We start from the raw sequence: 20,581 nt of genomic DNA, 5'->3' as shown, positions 1-20,581 counted from the left end.
AAGGCGGCGTGTCTTTATTGGCTGTACAGGACATCTCTGCATAGAGACGGAAAGCGGCAATCATGGCCGCGCAATCCGCCGGATTACTGGGGCCCCGGTTTCAAAGGGAGCGGGCCGGCGAATGAAAAAGCGCCCAGACAAAAAGGAAGCGCTGGCAAAAGCAGATGCGCTCTCCGTATTTAACAGCAGACTCCATTTATTCCGCGCACGGCCCACCTTCACTCCCACTTCGTCGGCCAGTCTCTTTTATGTGCTGCCGTGCGATGGATCTTTCGCCCCCCCCCCCTCCTGCGCGCGCAAACGCACGCACGCATGCGGTGTTGCCGTGGTTACGGGCCGCGGCAAAATCACAATGTCCCAATTGATTGGAATTTGTTCAACGTTTGTCACGTGTCCTTTCTCCCCTCAAAAGCAGTCATGAAACAGCTCCAGACCTTCCCCGCGTGCCGAGTAGACGGAGGAAAAATCGAGAAAGGCTCGCTGAGGTGAGCGAACGTCGAACCGAATGGGCGACATCTTGCCCGATGAGTTTTCGGTCCAAACGAGGTTGAAAAGCAGAACGCTTGAGCGCATTTCCGCTTGCCGAGCGAGCCCACGGTCACGCGGCAGAGAGAGCGTCTGCGAAAACCATGACGCGCGTGTGCGGACCATCTTGGTGCCGACACCTTCAGGCCGTCTCGTAAAAACGACTCTTTTGATATTTGAGCGCTACCCGGAGCGCAACATTTAAGGAGTAGCAACAGTCAAATCCCGCTTGCTGGTGAAATGCGCATCAACATAAAAACTGAGCTTTGCACTTGTCTCGCACGCTGCAAAGGCAAAGTCTCGGCGCGAAAGCTAATGGAAAAATCACATATCCTTCGGCGCATACTGTAATTGCAGGGAGTTACGCGCATCCAAATGGGAAAGGTTAGACGTCGTGGAGGCAGAAAAGGCAATTAGCTTTCTTGAGCCAGTCGACAAACATTCCCCTGAGACGTGGTAAACAAACAAAAAGGCCAAGTCGTGTTTTTCCTTCTCCTCCAAGCTGCGGGCGCATGCATATTTAAGGTTCAAGTGGAAAGCCACCAATCCAAGCCTCCTGTTTCACAAGGAGCTCCCCAAAGAACGCCCATGATGAGGGGGGGGATTTGATCGCCTCCCATTCGCGACGTCACGCTGTGCCACAGTCACGTGTCGCAAGCAGATGGATGTAGACGGCGCGTGGTCTCGTCTGGACGGGCCCCAGACATCGCTCCATGCCTTTACGATCATTCGTCTTCTGAATGTTTCGACGAAGAAACACGTCAAAAAGAGTTGCGGCGCTGGTAGTTATCCTTAAAAAAAAAAAAAAAAAAAAAAAAAAAGTCAAACTCTACTCTTGTCGTCGGAAGACGAAGAAGCGTTTCCAAATGTTCCGACTCCATTTACTGCGCGGGAGCTGAACTCCAAAAGTCCAAGTTTCCTATTTCGCGATGGCATGAGGAGACGCCAAGTCGCCCCTCCAAGCGTTTGGAATCCCACTGATAAGAGGAAGATTGTCGCGCGCTGTGGCGAATTAGCGGCCTTATTGCATGTCAGCGGCAAGTCTTGAGCCTCGCTTGTTATCCCGCCGCGGCAAATGCGCCGTCGGCCTCTTGATAGGGGAACGTGCCGGATCCCCAACCTGAAATATTCCGAGTAAGCGGATCAAACTTTTGCCCAAAGTGAGTTCTTCTTTTTTTTTTTTCTTCTTCTTCTTTTTTTGTGACCCGCATTGCGCGCAAGCTTGAATGAATCATGCCATGTCTCTCAGCAGCCCTTTGGTGGTTGACGTGAGGGAACGAGGGCCCCCGCGATGATTTCTTTGAAATCAATTGCCAAAAGAACAGCAAACAAACAGTTTGAGGATTATGCTGTTCGAGTGCAACACCGACGTGGAAAAAGGCGTCAAAAGTTCAATGAGAAAAGCGTTCCGCGCTCAAAATTGAGGAAAGCACCGATTGGACGCGTATCACGGCTTTTATATTGAACGCGGAGCGGCGACAACATTCGCAGATGGAAACGCGGCCCAACGCATGTGACCGGAAAGACGAAACGCAAGCTAGCTACGCTTTGTCTTGAATCCAAACCAGGGATGCAAATGCGAAGTCCTTTTATGACCTCCAACCTTGTTTCTCCTTCCAATTGGCGCCGTGTTGCGAGTGAAGCGACAGTGCCAGAGTCCCCAGAGTCCTGCCTAGCAACAAGTGACGCCGACACAAAAGAAAAGTCAAAAGAAGCCATTTGCCACCATCTCGGTGCCATTGAACCGCCGTGAGGTGAGCGGAGGCGCTTCACGCGGGGCCATTTTGGATCAATTCCTTGTGGATTGTTGCCATTGGCGACCGGGCTCGGTCCGTCTGATGAAAACGGTGCGACAAGTGAGCAGGTGCGCCCAGCATCCGCCCCCCCGTTCGCTCACGTTGTCGAAAACGGCTTCGCACGGCATTCAGATGCCGTCGGCGCCTCGCGATGAGTCAAAGGCGGTCAGCTGTCACATCCTCGCACAGACGAATCGTTGTTTGCCAGCAGCGTGAGTCGGGACGGCTGGCGCTCGGATCTGCCCGACCTGACGCCGAATCCAGACTCGGCACGCACGTGGCCTCAATGCCACTGCTTTTGAAAACGCTTTTGCGTGGCGGTGAATCAGAAAGTCGTTCCGGAGGAATCCTGCCTGCGTCATCGTCTTCAGCCGAACACCGTGCTGTTGGTTTTGGTTTTTGTTTTTGGGGTGGCTCTCGTACAAAAAGCAGGACGGTCATTCATCACTTGGTCAGACGGCGTCGCTCGGCCCAGGGGTCTAACACCGGCTCAGACCGGCGGACGTGTTTTTGTGCCGATAGGAGCGACGGGGGAACGTCCCCCTCACGCCCAAGCCGTTGAACGCGGGGCATCGCTGTCAGTTGCGCGACGAAAAGAGGGAGACGTGTTATTGTTTGGTCCCTCGGGCCGGGAGGCTTAAAAATAGGGAAGGTTCCGTTTGCTCTTCATTTTCCTTTTAAACGGCCACCAAAAAGATTTCCGTTCGTATATATGCTTTTTGTTGGTCATGATGTCGTCGCGCTAAATACTCGGCAAGTAGCTTCTGCGCACATGGGCTCCGGCATAGGAACGTCCGCTAACTTCACGCTAACGCGCGATGCAAGACGCCGTAGGCCAGCCAATGGTTCGCATCAATGTCGCAGTGTTTGAACTTAGGACCCTTGAAGCAAAACCGTTCTGGCTCTTTGAGTCCAGCCCATGAAAAAACGGGAGCAGCGAGCGCAAGAACGTTTTGGGAAATGCGTCGTTGCCACGCTAACGCTCGACTTTGCTAATGAACGCGTCAGCGCTCGACATCGGAGACGAATCTTTGATCTATTTGATGAAATGGCCAGCTGCGGTCTTATCTGGCCTTTCCCAGAACGCAAGATGGGAAACGCACTCAGCGGAGACGCTGATCAATACGTCTATTGACTCAACGTTTCAAGGGCATCGTATCTGAAGACCGCCGAGATTATTTGTTGAGGTGTTTTCCCTGAAATAGCTGCCGGGCGTTGCCGGGAACCGGGGTGAGAGAGAGAGAGAGAGCGTCTTCTGATGACATCATGACAACAACCGAAGGAAGTTTTTTTGTTGTTGTTGTTGTTTTTTTTTGCCGCCGTATTTCCTGGCATGACTCTGAGCCTCACTTGCTAAAACCAGACGTCACCGACTTCCCCCCTGCCCGTGATCCCGCAACTTTTCCCAAGATGGAAGGTTTGCTCATTTGGCTCCACTCGGTGACAAAACACTTTCCGGTCGTTTGAGACCGTGGAGTTGAAACCGGGGCGAAGCTCGCCAAGCCGAGGCAAAACAGATGTCATCCGGATTCATCTGTAGGTTCAATGAGGCCGAATTGGAGAATTTCTCTCATTTGTCTGTCATTCAGGAAACGTGGCCACCGGCGCACGGCTCTTCTAAATTTAGCTCGGCAGTAAAGAGACGTTGGGATTTTCTCTGAGTGCTGTCCAAGCGATCGTTTGAAAACATAAACGCTGACCGGCAGAGATTGATTGAAATATCTCCTGTTATTGTGAGATTATTATTGTTGTTGTTCCGTCTCCTCACGTCAATGTATATCTTGACTCGTGGGGTCCACCGTCGCCCAGCAACGACAACCTAGCAATATTTGTGTGTGTGTGTGTGTGGGATCGCGTACACATGCTCATGTTCTTAATACTAATTGCCGGTATTTCTTTGACACTGTGTGTGTGTGTGTGTGTGTGTGTGTGAGATCGTGTACACATGCTCATGTTCTTAATACTAATTCCCAGTATTTCTTTGACATGATTCTCTATGCAAAATGGGGGGAGATGATTAACCTCGACAGGTAGAATCAACAAAGCATGATTTGACAACAGCTTCAACCGCTGTTCCGGCTTCAAAAAGTAGATAGCAAAACACTTGCGATGAATTATGCATCCACCTTCACTCAAGAAACAAAATGAGGAGGAGTTGAGTCATTTTGGCGTCGGGATGCAAAACCAATGGCGGCGCGCCTTTTACAGCGGCCGCCGCGATCCATCACGTCGCCGACCGGAACGTTGTCGCCCCGTCCTTGAAAACTCGGAATTTGTGTCGCAAACATCACACGCTATCAATCCGTCATTTCACCTGGACGTGTCCTTGTATCTTGCAGATCTCCCCCGCCCCCCACCACCACCGAGCGCTAGCATTGTGCGAAAACGATCTTATTGCCACAGTCCAATGTTGTTTCCCTTCTGTGGCGTCAACTGCTGAAGTCATACGGCATGAAGTTCTATTTCTCCGACACGCGACTTTTATTCTACCCCCCCCCCCCAACAACACACACATTTTAATTAAATCTTCGATGAGCATTAGGCAAGTCATTAACTGATTATCGGACTCTGAGCTCAGCCGCGCGCGACCATATTAAGGCCACCTATTTTCCAGAGCGGACGCCGCATAATAGAATCAAAGAGTTATTGAGATCTAAACGATATATATATATATACGTGCATGTCATTTAAAAATGTGAAATCGGGGCAAAATAAATATCTATTTCTATTATTTCTCACGGAAAAAAAAAAAGTTTGAAAATCTGAAGGGATGAAAGGTGGCTCACCATCCATGATGGATGGAAAAATGCCCAAAAGCAGTTTTGTACCTGCGGCGGCGTGACGATCTGCGTTGACAAATGTTTGCTCACCCTTTGCATGGTCCGCAAATGATTTCTTTCTTGTTTTAAACTGACCAGAGGGTGCGATTTTCTTGGTGGCTCCGTCCAGTGGCTCGCCGTTGTCCGTGAACTTTAATGACCTCGCTTAGTGGGCGTCGTGTTTGTTTTCCATGACACCACAAGGCCCGAGAGTTGAACTCCAAATGTTCTCACCCCAAGGCGCAGTTGCTCTTTTTTGCCCTCCGTTTGACAAAAATAGCGCTGATGGCAGAAAAAGCCTGCCGCCGACTTCCTGGGGAGCGTCTGCTCGCGGCCTTACGGATCCGATGCGTCATGAGAAGGAACCGCAGAGGGGGATTTTGTCCGACGCTCACTTTTATTAAAAATCAATCAATCATTCAAGATTTGCTTATTTGCGCATCGGTTGCCTGACACGTCGAGATGCCTGAGTGACAATTCTTGGGAAAACAAGGATGAATGAATGAATGAATGAATGAATGAATGAATGAATGAATGCAGCGCGCTACCAGATAAACGTCCCAAAGTGGTTGGCCCGCGAACGATGAAAATGAGAGGGCGCTGTTTTCGTTCAGGCCGCTTTCGATCAACCTCCAAACGGCGACACCATATCAAAGAAAAACTCGCCGTCTGCTTGGAGAAATCAAACATTCGTCATCATTGCTGAAAAACAAACCTTTTTTTTTCATTGTTTTGTTGTTGTTGGGTTTTTTTTTTTTTGTTCTTTCCCCATTTCTCGCCTTCACAAAGACCGATTGTTTACTGTCTGCAATTAAATGGATTTTGCAGACACCTCGTCATTACAGCGGCAACACAAGTGATTAGGATCCGCGCGCACGCGCGCGCACAAACACGCGGGGATCTTTCAACTGCGGGCGGCGCCAATTAGCTGAGCGTTCAGAAAAGTAATTAGCATCCGTACGCCGGATGAGCCGCGCGGAGGCGAGCGGGCGCGCGGCACGGACTTACAAAGTCTGCGGCTTTCCTTACCGAAGCCTTTTCGCCCAAATCGGACGCTTTGCGTCGCTTGAAAGAAACTACCGCATTGCGCGCGTTTGTATTTACGCTCCCGACGTTCAAAGTTCCAAGGCGAGTAGAGGAAGGGAAAAGCCGTGTCCAAGCCAGACGGCGCATCAAGTTGAACGCCAGCCGAAATATGGCCGAATAGGTTTGAAAAAGGCTTTTGCGGTGCAGCCAATTCTTAAGCCACCGACAGTCTTTGAGGCAGGAGAAGTCACCAAAATGTGCTCCATGCGTGTCCCGGGCCTTCGTTTGCATGTCGGTACCAAACGCGGAAAAAGACAAATTGTGTCGGATGACCTTTCAAGTCACGGAGGCCATCTTTTCTCTCCGCTTGGACCTCGGTGGCCTATCTGCTTGCTCAGAACAGCGACGTGACAAGAAGACAATTCGAGCGCAATCAATACCAATACGGAGCTGTCTCGCGAATCGGAGGGGGAAAAAAACAAAGCAACCCACTTCACATGGAATCCCAGCAATCATAACAAATGGGGAGTACTTCCAAAGCGTGGAGTAAATATAGATCGCACCTTCCACTCAGACAATCCATTTGGCTGACATCTGCTGAGAGACTGTTTTTATCTCCGCCCCGCTCTCCCAATTATCATCCAGACTCAAAGTTTGCTCTGCTGCCTCATTTTTCATCTCCAAATGTAAAATCTATTCCTAAAAACTCTTTGCAAGGGCATTTTGTTGACCCCTGCACCTGAAATGGACTCCTTGTTGTTTTGCTCGGACTTGACGCCGCGATTCTCGGGTTTGCAGTGGCAGCCACGTGACTGCGTGTGTGCGCATAAAAGTAGAGAGAGAGAGACAAGTCATGTGATTGACTGGAGGACGGACTTCCACTTCTGATTGAACACAACAGTTGTGATGGACTCGTTCAGAAAGAAAAGGTCCTTTACTTCCGGGTGTGCTTTTTTCTTTTTTTTTTTTTTTGGTTTGTTTGTTCCCCCCGCCCACAACAACAAAAGCCGCCGCTTGCTCATTGCGTATCGCGCTCGGTAAATAATTGAACGCACGTGCGGCAAGCGCATCTGCCGTCGGACGGCTCGCACGTGCTCTCCGCTAATGTTTTTTTCCGTGTAGCACACGAGCGAGCGACAAAGCGAGCTTTTCATGACGTGTTGGTACCGATGTCGCCAGCAACTACCTGGCGCAGGTGAATTATTGAGGTCAGCGGGGGCCTGACCTGACTGCGGTTGACTTTTTTTTGTTTTTCTTCTTCAATGATTCCAATTTGACAGCGTTCTCTGCTGACACGACTCCTGTCCTCGACTCATGTTGTCATTTGTTTATTGATTGAAATTCCCTTTGTTTTCATCGAGTGATGGAAGCCTCTCAACCATCAAGCCAGACTGAAGTTATGAAAAGCGCTTAGAGGGGGGGCACACTACTGCTATGGAGTGCTGTCGAGACTCCGCGAGTGTACTGAAATATTGAACCTACAAGGCGTGGTGAAAGGGAGATACAAAAACTCTTGATTTTACCCTCCAAGTGCAGAGCTTCAAGACCGATTCCCTTCAAACCACTGTCGCTTTTTCTTTTTGCCTTGACGGCGTTGTGTGTGCAGCAGTCATTCAAAAAAAAAAAGAAAAAAATTGAAGCGTAATACAACCCCCCCGCTTTGAAACGGCACCTGTTAGAGCAGCTTGGGAGCGCGGCGGCGATGTAGCGCACGCTGGCAGGCAGCCTCCACTTTCATTGGGAAGCCCCGCTGATGTGCAAACAAGCCGGGACTTCTTTATCCCGCCTGGGGTTTAAGGACTTTTGGTAGCGTTGCGCGGGGGGGCGGAGAGGGCCCCCAACGCGGCCGTTGCGCTGTTCCTTTGTTCCTATTTGATGCTTATTTCCACTCGGACTTTTGACTGTCTGTTTGTTGAAGGCTTGGTTTGTTTTTCCAGATGGTCGCTGCAAATGTCCCCATCCATCCCCCGCAGCCGCGTGGATAATATTGCGGCCGATGTCACGCAAGTTCGCGCGTTCAAAAAAATGGTTTTGTGATGTCTGACGACTGGGGCGAAGGCCATTTCAAGATTTGATCTTCAAAAGAACTCTCAAATGTAGAGGGAGGCCAGAGTAGGAGCGGCAGCGGCATTCTGGACCAACTGGAGACGCCGCATGGAGGACTGGCTGACTCCAAAGTCCAGCGCGTGACAGTAATCTGGGCGACAAGTGTTTCCAAGTGCTCACCACAGAAAGGAAAGGAGAAGCTTGACTTGACAAGACTCAATCGTAGGACTCGCACGCCGAGAGAGGCGTTGGAGTCGATGACACCGCGGATCTTTTTCAGCAGGGTCGTCGGGTCCCCGACCTTTGTTGACGCAAACGGTCAACGAGTACGATCATGTTTGTTTTGAAGGATTGAAAAAAAAAAGAAAGGGAGTCAAAGTTGTCTCCGAGCGAGCGTTTCTTGTTGTTCTCGTCAATGTTCTTCACGCAAGGCCATATGTTGCCACCGCTTGCATGAATGTGTCACTTGGGCTCAATGACATGGAACTTCAAATGCTTCCCAAACTGAGAGCGCCGCTCGCTGCGTGCGCGCGCACCATTAAAAGAACCGATTGCCGCCATCCGTTATGAGCGCGACGTGTGTACAGTCGAGTCTTCAAGGATAAATGAGAACAATTACATATTTTATGACGCCCCCCCCCCCCCATAAAGGAGCAGAGATAAAATGGTGATTAATTCTTAAATATCACTTGGTCATTTATTGAGCACGTCTGGAAAACAATCTTAAAGCGGACCTACTGAAAGGCATCAAATAATAAAAGGAAGTTGGGGTGTGTTGCAAAAGTCACCGGGCTCCATCGCTCTCACGTCTTCGTTTCCTACTCCGCCGACCTCCATTTTACCTCCGTGCTAATTATCGCTGATTAGCGATGAGGTAACGCTTTACCCCGCCCCCCACCCCCCTGTGGCGGTGGTGCACCAGACCGGGAGGTGCGCTTTGCGCGCCGTCTCCAACATGTGTTCAAAGCAGCTGGGGCCTCGTCACAGGACAGGCTGCTGCTTGCGCCTCGTCAGGCTGTTGACACCGAAATTGGGCCTCACATTGACAATTTTTTTGGGGGAGCTTTCAATGATCGTATTTTTATGAGGTGCTTTTTGGGGAGGCCGGAACAGATGAATGGAGTCTCCATTGGTTTCAATGGTTTTTGGTTCCAAACGTGGCCGCCGATCTCAAGGCAGCGTTGCTGGCGTTCGCTCAGGGAAGCGGCCTCCATCTTTCCTTGAAAATGAAATTGCGTTCAGTCTTTTGACTCCAACGCGGGGTTATTTCGTCTCCGCGGCGTGCAACCGACCGTGAAATAATGAGCGCTTTCGTCTCTCGAAAGGTCCGAGCGTACATTCGCGTCGCGCTAAATGAACGTTTTATCGGAAGCGCCCCGCAGCTTGACGGACGTGCGGATGACCGTGAAAACGTGTCTCGTTCGCTTCAAAAAGTTTGCACGTTTCAAAGGATCCCGGTTCAAGGCGGGACTCATTCTAATGGCGGCGGCGCCACAATGGATGGCGTGACTGCGCCTAATCTGAAGCGGAGATCGCACACGCACAGCCCCTCACAAGAGCGAGTTGTCAGCTGTGTGTGCTTTCCCCCGCAGCCCCGCAGAGATTTCCAACCTCTTTGGGCGTCATTTTTTTCATCCAGCTGGGATGTGTTTGTGTGCGGATGAAAATCTGCTCTCACGACATGCCGGAGAAGCCACGAGACAACGTGAGCGGCTAGTCGCCGGAGATGAGACGGGTTGTGACCATCAAGACGCTTGAGGCGGCCCGCGTCGGCGACAAGGCGGCGCTATCTTTACGCGTGACGGGTTTTAACGCGACACCGTGACGGGTTTCACCCGACACGCGTGAAAAGGAATCGCCGGCATTTTCAGGGAAACCTTTTCAACTTTGTCAGTTTGTGTTGGCGGTAGTATCGGGACGAATCCCACCCAAGAGTCTCCGAGTTGTCAAGACTCGGTTTGCATCAGGCTTGCGGCTATCGCTCGGTCACTTGCGTCACGCCAAGTAGCTTTCCGTTGTTGTTGTTGTCGTCCCGCTCCAAGATGGCGCCGGCAGTCGCGCGCTATCCGTCGGGCTGCAGAGCGCTCCCACCACAACTTGCCGACACTTTCTGAGAGTCCCCCAAAAAGGCTTCGGTCACGAGCGGGCACCTTTGCTTTGCTTTTGGAACCATCCCGTCAGTCATCTCGTTGCTCAGGATCGAAGCCGTCGCTTCGTTTGTTTGTTTCTAATCACAAATCATGTTTTGTTTGTTTTTTTTTTTTTCTTTTGTGCGTCCCACAGGTGTAAGGAAGGCTACCACGGTCTCCGCTGCGACCAGTTCGTCCCCAAGACGGACGCCATCTTGTCCGACCCAAGTACGCTCTCTTTTCTTTTCCTTGATTTGCAAACTCGATGCAAAATGACGATGACAAAATGCAACCAATGTTTGAAATGATTCGCGACATTCTTCACATTTTCTTCTCCGATTCATGCTGGGAATGGCATTTCCAAATGCCCTTCGAGAGTATTTGAATCTTCTGAGGCTCAATGAAAATAGTCCGTGTTTGTCCAGCGGCGTGACGAATATTGCAATGAAAGTTGACTTTGAAAGGTTTTCTTTTTCTGTGAGATGGAGCGCTCCACCATTTTTTTTTTTGCCTAATCCTAACAGATGGGCCTGCAGATGGATGCCCGAGTTATTAAACCCATCAACCAAAACAGAAACTGGTTCACCCCCCCCCCACCAAAAAAAAGAAGAAAAGAAAAAAAAATGCCAACAGAGAAGGAAAAAACCCAAAGCCATCATCAGTGGCCCCTTTGGCGCTGCCTTTCCAGCAACTTGGCCTCAGATGCGGGGCTGTCAACACAACATTTATTCGGCGCTCCCTTTCCTGCTCCAAAAACAAATTAAAAGCGAGAGAATTTGAAAACCAACAAAGCGTAGCGCAAAATTGTAAACTTGTCCAATCTTGCTCCCTTGAAGAGCAAAGGGTGCAGTCAGTCCCAATGCACCTTCTTCTTCTTGCGGAGCTCCACCGCCGCCACGCCATTCGACCCCGCCGCGACTCCAAACACTTCAATGACGGTCATTTCCAATTGCCGCGAGGAGGCTCGAGCGACCGGATGTTGCAGCTGTTCTTTTTACACGGGCGCGCGTCCCTTTCCCGGACGGGGCGCTCTTTGGCGCGTCGGCTCTCGTCCAAAATGGGCACCGCGAGAGCGCTTTTCTTGATTGCCCGACGCCATCGCCCATTCAAATCAAAGCCCGCGTGTCGAAACCCTCCGCGTCCTTCACCTTGCTCGCCTCGCCCTTTCGTTGGCTTTCCGCTTTTGTATGAAACTAAAAAAAAAAAAAATTTAAAAAAAAGCAGCAGTCAGAGGCACAAGACCTCAGCGTCGAGAGTGCCGCCTTGTGAATTTGCGGCGTTTTCATGTGACGGTGCACCGAGAGCTTAATTCCTCCCGTGTTTGACAGCAGCAGGCCCGGCGAGAGCCGGCGACGGGGTCAAAGGTCGGTATGCTTGATCCCGCCCTCCGGTTTGCCATCCGCTATCTGTGGCGCACAACGAGGCCCTACTTTAGAGCTGCACGTGCATCCGTCGAACAAAGTAACGTGTTTGAATAGCCGCCGGGACAGATGAAGTGTGCCCGGCAAGATTTAAAAAACAGCCGATTTTCTATCTCTGTTGATACAGAGTCATCTAAATTGACTGCGATTACCCGCGGTCCCGAGGATTATCCTGCTTTCAAAAGCCAAGTCGTGTCTTAACGCACGCGGACAAACACGCAGCACATGCGATGCGTGCGCGCACGAGCAGCGGCATCCGCGGAATCCATTGTGGCGGCCTCAGTCGGCATTTCCAGTGGTGCTGATTTCACTCCGCCGTTGCCATGTTCTCGGCGGGCTCAAATCGCCGCCCCCGAGGCGTGGAGGGAAGAAAAAGTTGGCGCCCCACCGAATCGATCAACCCCTCCTTGCGCCTTCGAATCACACTTCATCCATCGGCGCTTCCTCCTTTGTCTCGCGATGGGCTCGCCGCAAGTGAGGAGCCGAGGCGACAGGTCGCGCCGGCCTGCCCCTTTGCGACGCCGCACGTCGGCTCCATTCCCTTTCTCGTCCGAGTCGAGGACGCGATTGGCGCTTGGATTCTTCCCGTCATTGTCTCCTTCCCGCGGCGACTTTTCAGTCTCACAATCGGGCCCGAAAGCATCCGACGCAGGTATTCTTCCGCCTCCCGCGTAAATGACTCCCCGCGGTGCTTTGCGTCGCCAGTGCGATGAATTGGGCGCCGGATTGTGATCACTGTGAACGCCTTGAGACAAAGCAAGGGGAAGGCATGTTCGAGGGATTCAGAGGCGATTTAGTGCGCAGAAAGTCGAGCGTCGCCGCCAGCGATGGAGGAGAAAGGCTCGAACGGACCAAATCTGGCAAAATCTTCCAACACGCTCACTTTCCGGCACGGCGCCAGCCGAAATGCACCCGGCGACCAAATTGTGTCCCCGGGCGCGAGTGGACCTCAATTCTCCCGATGGCTCTCACCGTCGCCATCACGTCCGCCCTCTGTAATCCGTCGCGTGAATCGGATGGCGCGTGAAATAAAGGCCGACGTTTGCTTCTTAGTTGATTGAGGGCGCCGGAGGTCAATGCAAAAGCGGACTTGCCGTTCCGCGACGACCATGAGAAAAAAGGATGAGCGCGGCGTGCTCTCAAAAGACGACCCGAACCGCGACCATCCACGGCGGAGGGAGGCCACTCTGGCCTGGGGGAGTGAGGGAGGGGGGGGGGGCGCTGCCTTTGCTGCCAGGACGCAATCAAGCGACCCAAACAAACACTTTGCGCTGGCGAGCGCTTTTCGGGATGCCTTTTTAATGGCTGGAAATGACTTGAGCGATTGTGCGTTTACCAAGCGGAGCCGGCCGGGTCAAGTCAATAGTTGTGACCTGTTCACGGAAATACATTTTGGTCATCGCCGTCGTAAGCCCTTGGTGACGGCAATTACTTTTCACAGGTCTCGCTCGGCTCCGCTGCACGAGACAAACGCTGACGGGGCGAAAACAAAGAGGAAGCGGCGTCCCGTTTTGCGACACCGCTGTGACGTGATGCTGCGCCGTAACGTGCGTGGCTGTTTTGCGACACCGCTGTGACGTGATGCTGCGCCGTGACGTGGCGACGCTACGCTCCGTCAGGTTACGTGATGCCATGTAACATTGCGCTCGCTGACTTGAAGCTATTTTGGGTGACGCGACGTGAGTTTATCTTGTGTTGCTTTTCAGCGTTAGGTGACAGAATGCCAGCTTATGCCGTGTTGTGCAACTCTGTCGGGTCCGACTCCGATTCCTTCCATGAAAAGTAGACGATGAGAGAAGGGGAGGGGGCGTGGAGGCGATTCGTCGACTGCGCTCCCTCGCGTGGGGTCTGGAAGAAACGCCGCAGATCATCGTGGCATCGGAAAACAAAAGCGCAGATCTCAAAGACTTCGCTTGCACCTTGCGTTCGGATTCTCTTATGTTGTGGCGTGTGGCGTCAGCTAACGTACCGTAACTGACGGCCCGGCGCGTCACAAGACTTGATGCGACATCATATTCTTACCTGCCTGCTGCTAAACTCCATTTTGTGAACTCGTTACGTGACCAAAAATCCGAGCACCCGTTTCCTCACTTCTTCTTCACCTCACCCGCAGCCGTGTCGCCGACAGACTTCCCCGATCAAAATCCGTCTTTTGGGGGGAAGAGTTCCAAAAAGCGGCAAATAATCTGTCGGCAGCTCAGCCAGCAGCCCGCGTTCTATTGAAGAGCGGGCCCACCTCTGTCAGAAAAGCAATTACTGCTGAGGGCCTTCATTTTAATTTCAATGCCATCGCATTTCAGTCACATGGAAAAAAAAAAAAAGAGGCACCGTCGGAACGACGGAGAACACCAGGGCTGCTTTTTATCAGTCCCCGCAGCGCTGGGATTCGACTTAGCTGTTTGAGGGCGTATGTCAAAGTGTGTGAGACATGCCTGTGTGTGTGTGCGTGCGTGCGATAGTACAAGTCTCGAAGCTATCAAGTATTGAGAAGCGACGCTGGGAGATAGAGTGGGAACAATTACCGCAACGCCTCTGGCTCGAATCAATGTGTAAAAAAAAAAAAAAAAGGTCCCCACGAAGTAGCAGCAGCAGCAGCCGTGGCATCCAGCCTTGCGTTGTGTCATTTTGCAATTTTTATTCTCATGACTCTAATCCTCGCAGCTTCCTCGTTCGTCATGGTTGTTTTCATTGAAAGGAACTGCGCGGATGCGCTGGACTGGACCGCATATCTGCCAGCCTTAAGGTGAATTTTCAGTCGTCGTGTTTGTCGTGTTTCACTTCTCTCTTTTTTTTTCTCTCTCCTCCCCCCCCACGCTTTTCCCGACGCTGCCATCTGGCCTCCGATCCAACAGCAGATGAACTCGGGATCGAGTTTATGGGTAAGGCGACTCGCCGTTTCTCACTTTGTCAATACGCTCATGAAAAACGCACCACGTCTCGCACATCAACAACTTCACCTTGGAAAAATGAATGCGGGCCAGTTGCCATGGAAACACGGCAACGGGGAATTAGGTGTACGTTGCCGCTTTGTCGGCGCCTTTGGAGGGGGGGGGGGGGCGATGCGGTGCGGCGAGGGTGCAAAAAAGACAGCCGGTCACGTGCGTGAGCTAAATCGGCGTTTGGAATGCAAAGATGCAATTGAAGCCGCCGTGGGAATCCGCTGACATTGCCGCCTGCCGCGTGGACGACAAAGCTCTTCAAAACAATTCTTCACGTCTCTTCCCGTCATCGTGTCATGCTGCTCTCTGTCCAGAGGGAACGCACGCACCCGCACGCGTACGCGCATCCCGGCTGTTTTTCCATTTTTCTCGGCTGTCCCACCCCGCACTGAAAGACGCGCCGTTGCGCCGACCAAACAAGCAACGCCGCACGCCGAGAACTTTCCCATTCGCTTGGCTTCACACAAGAAGGGAGGGAGGGAGGAAGAGACGGACGGCCACAGCGCATGTAAAGCTCGCTCAACTCTGCCATTGCGATCCGCCCGCTGGATTCATTGAGAATGTTCAGGGCAAGAGAGCGGATGAATCCGAGTAAATGAGAGCAGCTCCGGTCCGACGGTGGCTTTGTGAGCATGTGCTCATTTAAATGTTTGGCGGATGCGCAACGCGCGACATCGCCTCGCCGGTCACGACGCGGCGTCGTGTCGTTTCATCTCCCGCCAATTTGTTGCTCCGAGTCTGTCGGATTTATTCAGAGTGAATGATTTATATATCCTTGAGCGCTTTAAAGTGTCTGCTGCTGCTGCTGTGGAATATTGATTAACGACAGTTACGCAACCGTGTGGAGAGCTGGAGCTCCAATCATCCGTACGGTCGTACTGTTCACACCAGTGTGCAACATTGGCAGACGTTTGCCCGTCGAGAACGTCGATGGCAAGACAGAAAGAAGCTCAGCTTAGATCAGTGGAAGAGGCGGTGACCGGGATGCGGAGGGTCCGAAAGAATTTTGTCCATTCGGTTTCTTCTCCCTCCCGTTTGACGAATAGCACGCGGCCAGTCGACTTGGAAAAGGCCCGTCACGGGTCTTACATGGAGCGAGCGCGTTGCAATTTCCTCACGTGTCACGTGGCGCTCCGCGCGATTCAGAGAGCGCTCGAGAGGTCGCTTGGCTGGCGGCGACGGCGCTGACGCTTGCGAGCGTACAACAGAGGAGGCATCTTCAGACTTAAGTGCAACTCGACGACCGCTGCGCCCGCAAGATCGTGACCGCGGGAAGCACTCAAACAGCCGCCGTGCGCGCGCCGAGCTTGATAAAAACGTGAGCGGACAAGCAGAGATGAGGAAAGACCTCCCGGGACTGTTGACAGACTCAAAAACCGCAGACGAGCCAGCGAAGGTCAGATCCGGGCTGCGGTGATGTCTTCTGCCGCTTTCAATGCAGCTAGGACACCGAGATCCCAGCTTTTTTTTTTTTTTTTTAGTAATATGACAGCATGATGCCTTTGTCACCTCGAGAAAAGTCAGGAAAAGAACATCAGTGGAGTGGTTAAGTGCGCTCTCTCGGGTTATCGTGGCATTTTCGACAAAAGCTCTGGAACGAGTGAATTGGGATTCTTGAAACATCATTTGAATGCATTGAAAAGAAATACGCCCGCGGGCTCACCTTCAACTGCTTTGAAAAGATGCAAGTATGACAAAATAGAAAGAAGGGCGGGTGGGGGAAGGGGGGCGGGGGGGTCTGACTTGACAGCCAGCGAGTGGAACGGGGCTTGAGAGCACCTCGCTGTCACGGTGTACAAAAGCATCACGAGCTAAATTCTTGCCACCGGAGGCTTTGTAGCGGGCAACGCCGCATCGGGTCGATCCTACTTGGTCGCTATCTGCCGGGATCGTCCCAGCCGCCGGTGACCCGAAGCCTCCGTGCGGGATTCTCGACGAGAGGCTCCGCCAGCATTTGCAAAGTGCCCGTGGCCTCGGACGCCCACGTCAGAATCCAGGCGGACAGGCGCGCTGCCGCCGGGTCGATCCGTCAGTCACGCTGCCCGCGGGGCCGCTCGAACGCGGCGTTATCTCCCATCCGTTAGCGCGCGCCACCTTCTCGCGCTCGGACGACGACGTTTAGTGACAGCAGCCTCACGCGACCGCAGGGGGCGGCAGGATGCGCGCGTCTCGCCACGACTCCCCCCCGCTTCACGCCTGACATGTGATTGCAGCCTGCGTGTCAATCGCGGATACTGACCGGCATGTCTTTCCCCCGCGCGCAGAGAGCGGCGACACCTACCAGAGGCAAGTGTTGTCCATCTTCAGCATCGCTTCGGGGATGTGTCTTCTCGGAGCGGCGTGCACGGCCCTCTACCGGCGCAACAAGTAAGCGGCCGCTCCTCTTCGGGACCGATGGAAAACGGATGACGTGAAACGGGGACTCGCGGGCGTTGTCGGGGTGCGAACGCCGGAAGCGGGCCACGTTGAAAAGAGGTTCCGCTGAAGAACATACGCCGCGCGGTCATCGGACCGTGTAACGGCGTGGTGAAGGACGCTGACGCATTTTGAATCTTTGCGGTGGAGAAATTGCTTCGAAGTGAAAGATTTTCCGAACGGCGGCTGAATCGGCTCACATGCGCAGAAGCCCAAAGAAAAGGAATGCGGACAAAGAGAATTAACGGCGGTCTGGGAAGGAAGGGGGGAGGGGGGTGGGGGGTTAATGCAGCTTCTAAATTGTCTTAATTGAATGTGTCTTGATAAATAAGTCTGGGCTTTCATTTGCTCTACTGCCTTTCCCTCGGCATCGGTCAGAATGAGCGAGCGCGCGCCTGGAATGAATGGAGCAGTCGCGGCTCGCCTCGCTTGAATTTAATCTTCTCCACAATTTTCTTTGATTTAGATTTTCTTAGCTAGATGACTGGGTTGCATCAGCTTAGATGGGAGGTTAATTCGTTTGGGAAGGAAAAAAACCCCTCAAATTCATTGGTGGTGAATATTATTTGGACATGACTGCTTTTGACTGTAAAACATTTTCCCGATGAATCGATGCCGTCTTGTTTTCATGCCCGTTAGTCAGGAAGTCATTAGTATGCGGCACTGTCAAGAGTTTAGCAGCCAGCCCTGTGAGTTTTTTTTTTTTTTTGGAATGTTTTTATAGATAAACTATTAATGGGAAATTAACATTTCATCCAAAAGTTGGAAGAATCGGTTAATATTTAATTCAATCCAAGTTGAATCCAAAGGGGAAGGAAGGGCCTCACATGAAGCGAGCGCCACGAGAAAGATCATGTTTCTTTCACAGTCAGAAACAAAGGATCAATGCGTTGCTTTGATTTACCTTGTAATTAATAAGCCAACGCGCAAATTCACGTGTTGAAACGTGACACGCTGCCACAGGTGAGCTCGCGGTCTGACTCTTTCCTCTTTCTTCAGTGACTGATTGTGTCGAGGTCGGAGGACTCCCATACCCTCGTACCTATTTTTGCGTCCGTTTTCATCCGCAGGAGACAACGGCAAAAACTGCAGGCTCATTTGTCAGAAAGTCGTAGCTTGAGGAACTGTGGGATCAACGCCTCCGCTCTGATGTCCAAATCTGCCTCGAGGACGCCGTCCACCCTCCGGAAGGCAAGTACTACGCTGCTGGCGGCTTATCGTTGGTGTCCCCACCCCGGCCCCCCCCACCCCAAAAAAAATGGCCACTCTCTAACATGCAGCACCAAACGCTCGCCGGCCGAAGCCTCGGTCTCAACGAACCGGCCCGCCGGTTCGGCACGCGGCGCCTCTCGTCCGATCAAATTGCTCGCTTGGTATGAAGCGCCGCGTCGATGGCATTTAGCTGCTGGCTTTGCATTATTCACCGCATTTGAATAATGGATCCGTTGCTTGCAAATGCTAAGAACCACCAGGTGCGCCGTGACAACAACGTCCGGACCAAAGGACCAAAAGCGACTCTCGGGGATGAAAGGAGATGAAGTTATGTGACTGAATTATTCAGAGCGGGAACAAAACATGACACGAGTACATTTTGGAGATTTCTCCGGAGCCAAAGATGACGCTCATATTCTCCGCCGTACGCTAAGCCTAAATTTCAAGACGTCGCGTCACGGACCGACGTCGCCCTTCTCGATTCGCTGCGGGACTTTGCAACCGAATGCGAATGCCCCGCATTCTCCCGCATCTCAAACCAGCAAACGCTCTCGCCGTCGGAACCGCTCTCTGGCTCCCGACCCGATTTTGTCACCAAGAGAGAGCGCGGGATGTCGCCTCTCCGTTTACGACGACAGCGGGCGGCCATTCCTTGGCGATCTTGAGCGAGTGAACCGCGAGCCAATGACCTCGGAGAATCGCGAACGCCATGTTTTCAACTCGTCGCGCGCGTCGTGCGTGTTTGTGGCACGCGTTTCCATTTGCCGGCGCAGTTTGCTTCAGGAGAGCAAAGAGGCTCCGGATGAAAGCGAACGGCTGCGACTTGGATCCAACGCATTCGAGTTGGCCCAAACGATTGACCGTCGTGGACGCGCGCACGCAGCTGACCTCAAGCGTCCGAAAGACCGCGGCTTTGATTGCGGAGGTGCCGCACGCGCTAGCCACCGCCTCCCCCTCGTTGCAACGGGCAAAATGTTGTTGAGGAACGGCCGCTTCTTCCGCGGCAAACTCGGCGGCGTCCAATCGGCGCCGTTGCCGGGATTTGAAAAGGCTGCGGGGAGATGCCGCACGCCCAAACCTTCTTGGGCTTCTTAATAAGCAATCATCTCGCCGGAGACCTTGGAACTATTCCGAGTTCAATGCGGGTTTGTTGCATATCCCTTTTGCGTAAGTACTTCTCCGAATGGAGCTTTTACCGAGTCTCATCAATAATGCAGCGGCAACTACGTCTGAAACAAACACCCCGAAAGCCAGCCCCGCCCACGGAAACTCACTTTGCAGACTGTCAAAAAGCTTTTTTTGATGACAGCTGAGAAGTGTTAAAACGTCAAACGTACATCTTGGGCAGGGTACAATTTCTCGTCTCAAAAACACTTTGGGAAGCGACTGCCTGCAAACTTTGACACGGCAACCAATAATCCCAACACTTGAAAGCCCGGCCTGTTTTTGATTTCGTTCATCGCGGCTTCCAAATTCTTTGAGACCTCACCGGATGTCAAGAAGGGGGCGACGGACGCGAGCGTAAACACGAGATACGACAGAGCCGAGTGCGGAAGGGAAAGATCGGCGGCCTTAAGCACCTGGGAGGAGGGAACGTGACTTTTGCGTTTCTCGACTTTCAAACGTTGGCGAGGCTGCAACGCGGCCTCATGTGCAGGAATGATTTTGGCGGCGTCTCGTTTAGCCAGCCACGGGCCCGATCCCGGCCGGGGCTTCTCTCGCTCTCTTCATCATGAATGAAATGGCGAGCGGGTGCCTCTCGACGGATCACGCCGGCAAGGCTGACACATTTTATGCAAATGCGCTCGCAGGTGCGCGATGAGGCAACGGCGGCGCCGCCAAAGCGTGCGTAGCGGCGCGCAGTTCTTAATTATCCCGCCGCTGTTTATTTAAGGATCCGAAAAGGGCCCATAAAGAAGGGCTGGCTGAATGCTGGGCTGAATGCGGAGCTTTTCCACGGCGCTTTATGAGGCTCCCGCGTCCTCCCGTTGTCTCCACGCTGTCTCGTATTGTCGAGGCTTTTAAAAGAGTCGTAAAACCTGCCCGCAAACAAACAGGCGGCGGCACGTTCGCAAAGTGGTTAAACCTTGCGATGTGTATTCCCTTTTTTGTCCGCCACGGTCTTGAAAATCTTTTTGTGGAAACAATGCAGACTGACGGCATCGCAAAAAAAAAAAAAACTTTCTCAACTGTGCGAAGTCGCATTTTCAGTGGTTACGCAATTTTTCACCATCGTGTTTTTTGTTTCATCAT

General features: G+C 52.4%; 1 protein-coding gene across 1 annotated transcript in view; it reads left to right on the top strand.

Moving 5' to 3' along the window:
- nrg3b (neuregulin 3b) overlaps positions 1–20,581 on the top strand; it is a 113,981-nt gene that overhangs the window by 64,234 nt on the left and 29,166 nt on the right. The window contains 4 exon segments of the mRNA XM_019883345.1: positions 10,496–10,569; positions 14,615–14,641; positions 16,966–17,068; positions 18,187–18,307. Of these exon segments, the coding sequence (XP_019738904.1) occupies positions 10,496–10,569; positions 14,615–14,641; positions 16,966–17,068; positions 18,187–18,307 (325 nt within the window).

This window comes from Hippocampus comes, unplaced genomic scaffold (assembly GCF_001891065.2).
Source record: "Hippocampus comes isolate QL1 unplaced genomic scaffold, H_comes_QL1_v1.1 scaffold367, whole genome shotgun sequence".
Classification (NCBI taxonomy): domain Eukaryota; kingdom Metazoa; phylum Chordata; class Actinopteri; order Syngnathiformes; family Syngnathidae; genus Hippocampus; species Hippocampus comes.
The sequence above is the reverse complement of the archived record's forward strand: the minus strand, read 5'-3'. Positions and strand labels throughout refer to the sequence as shown.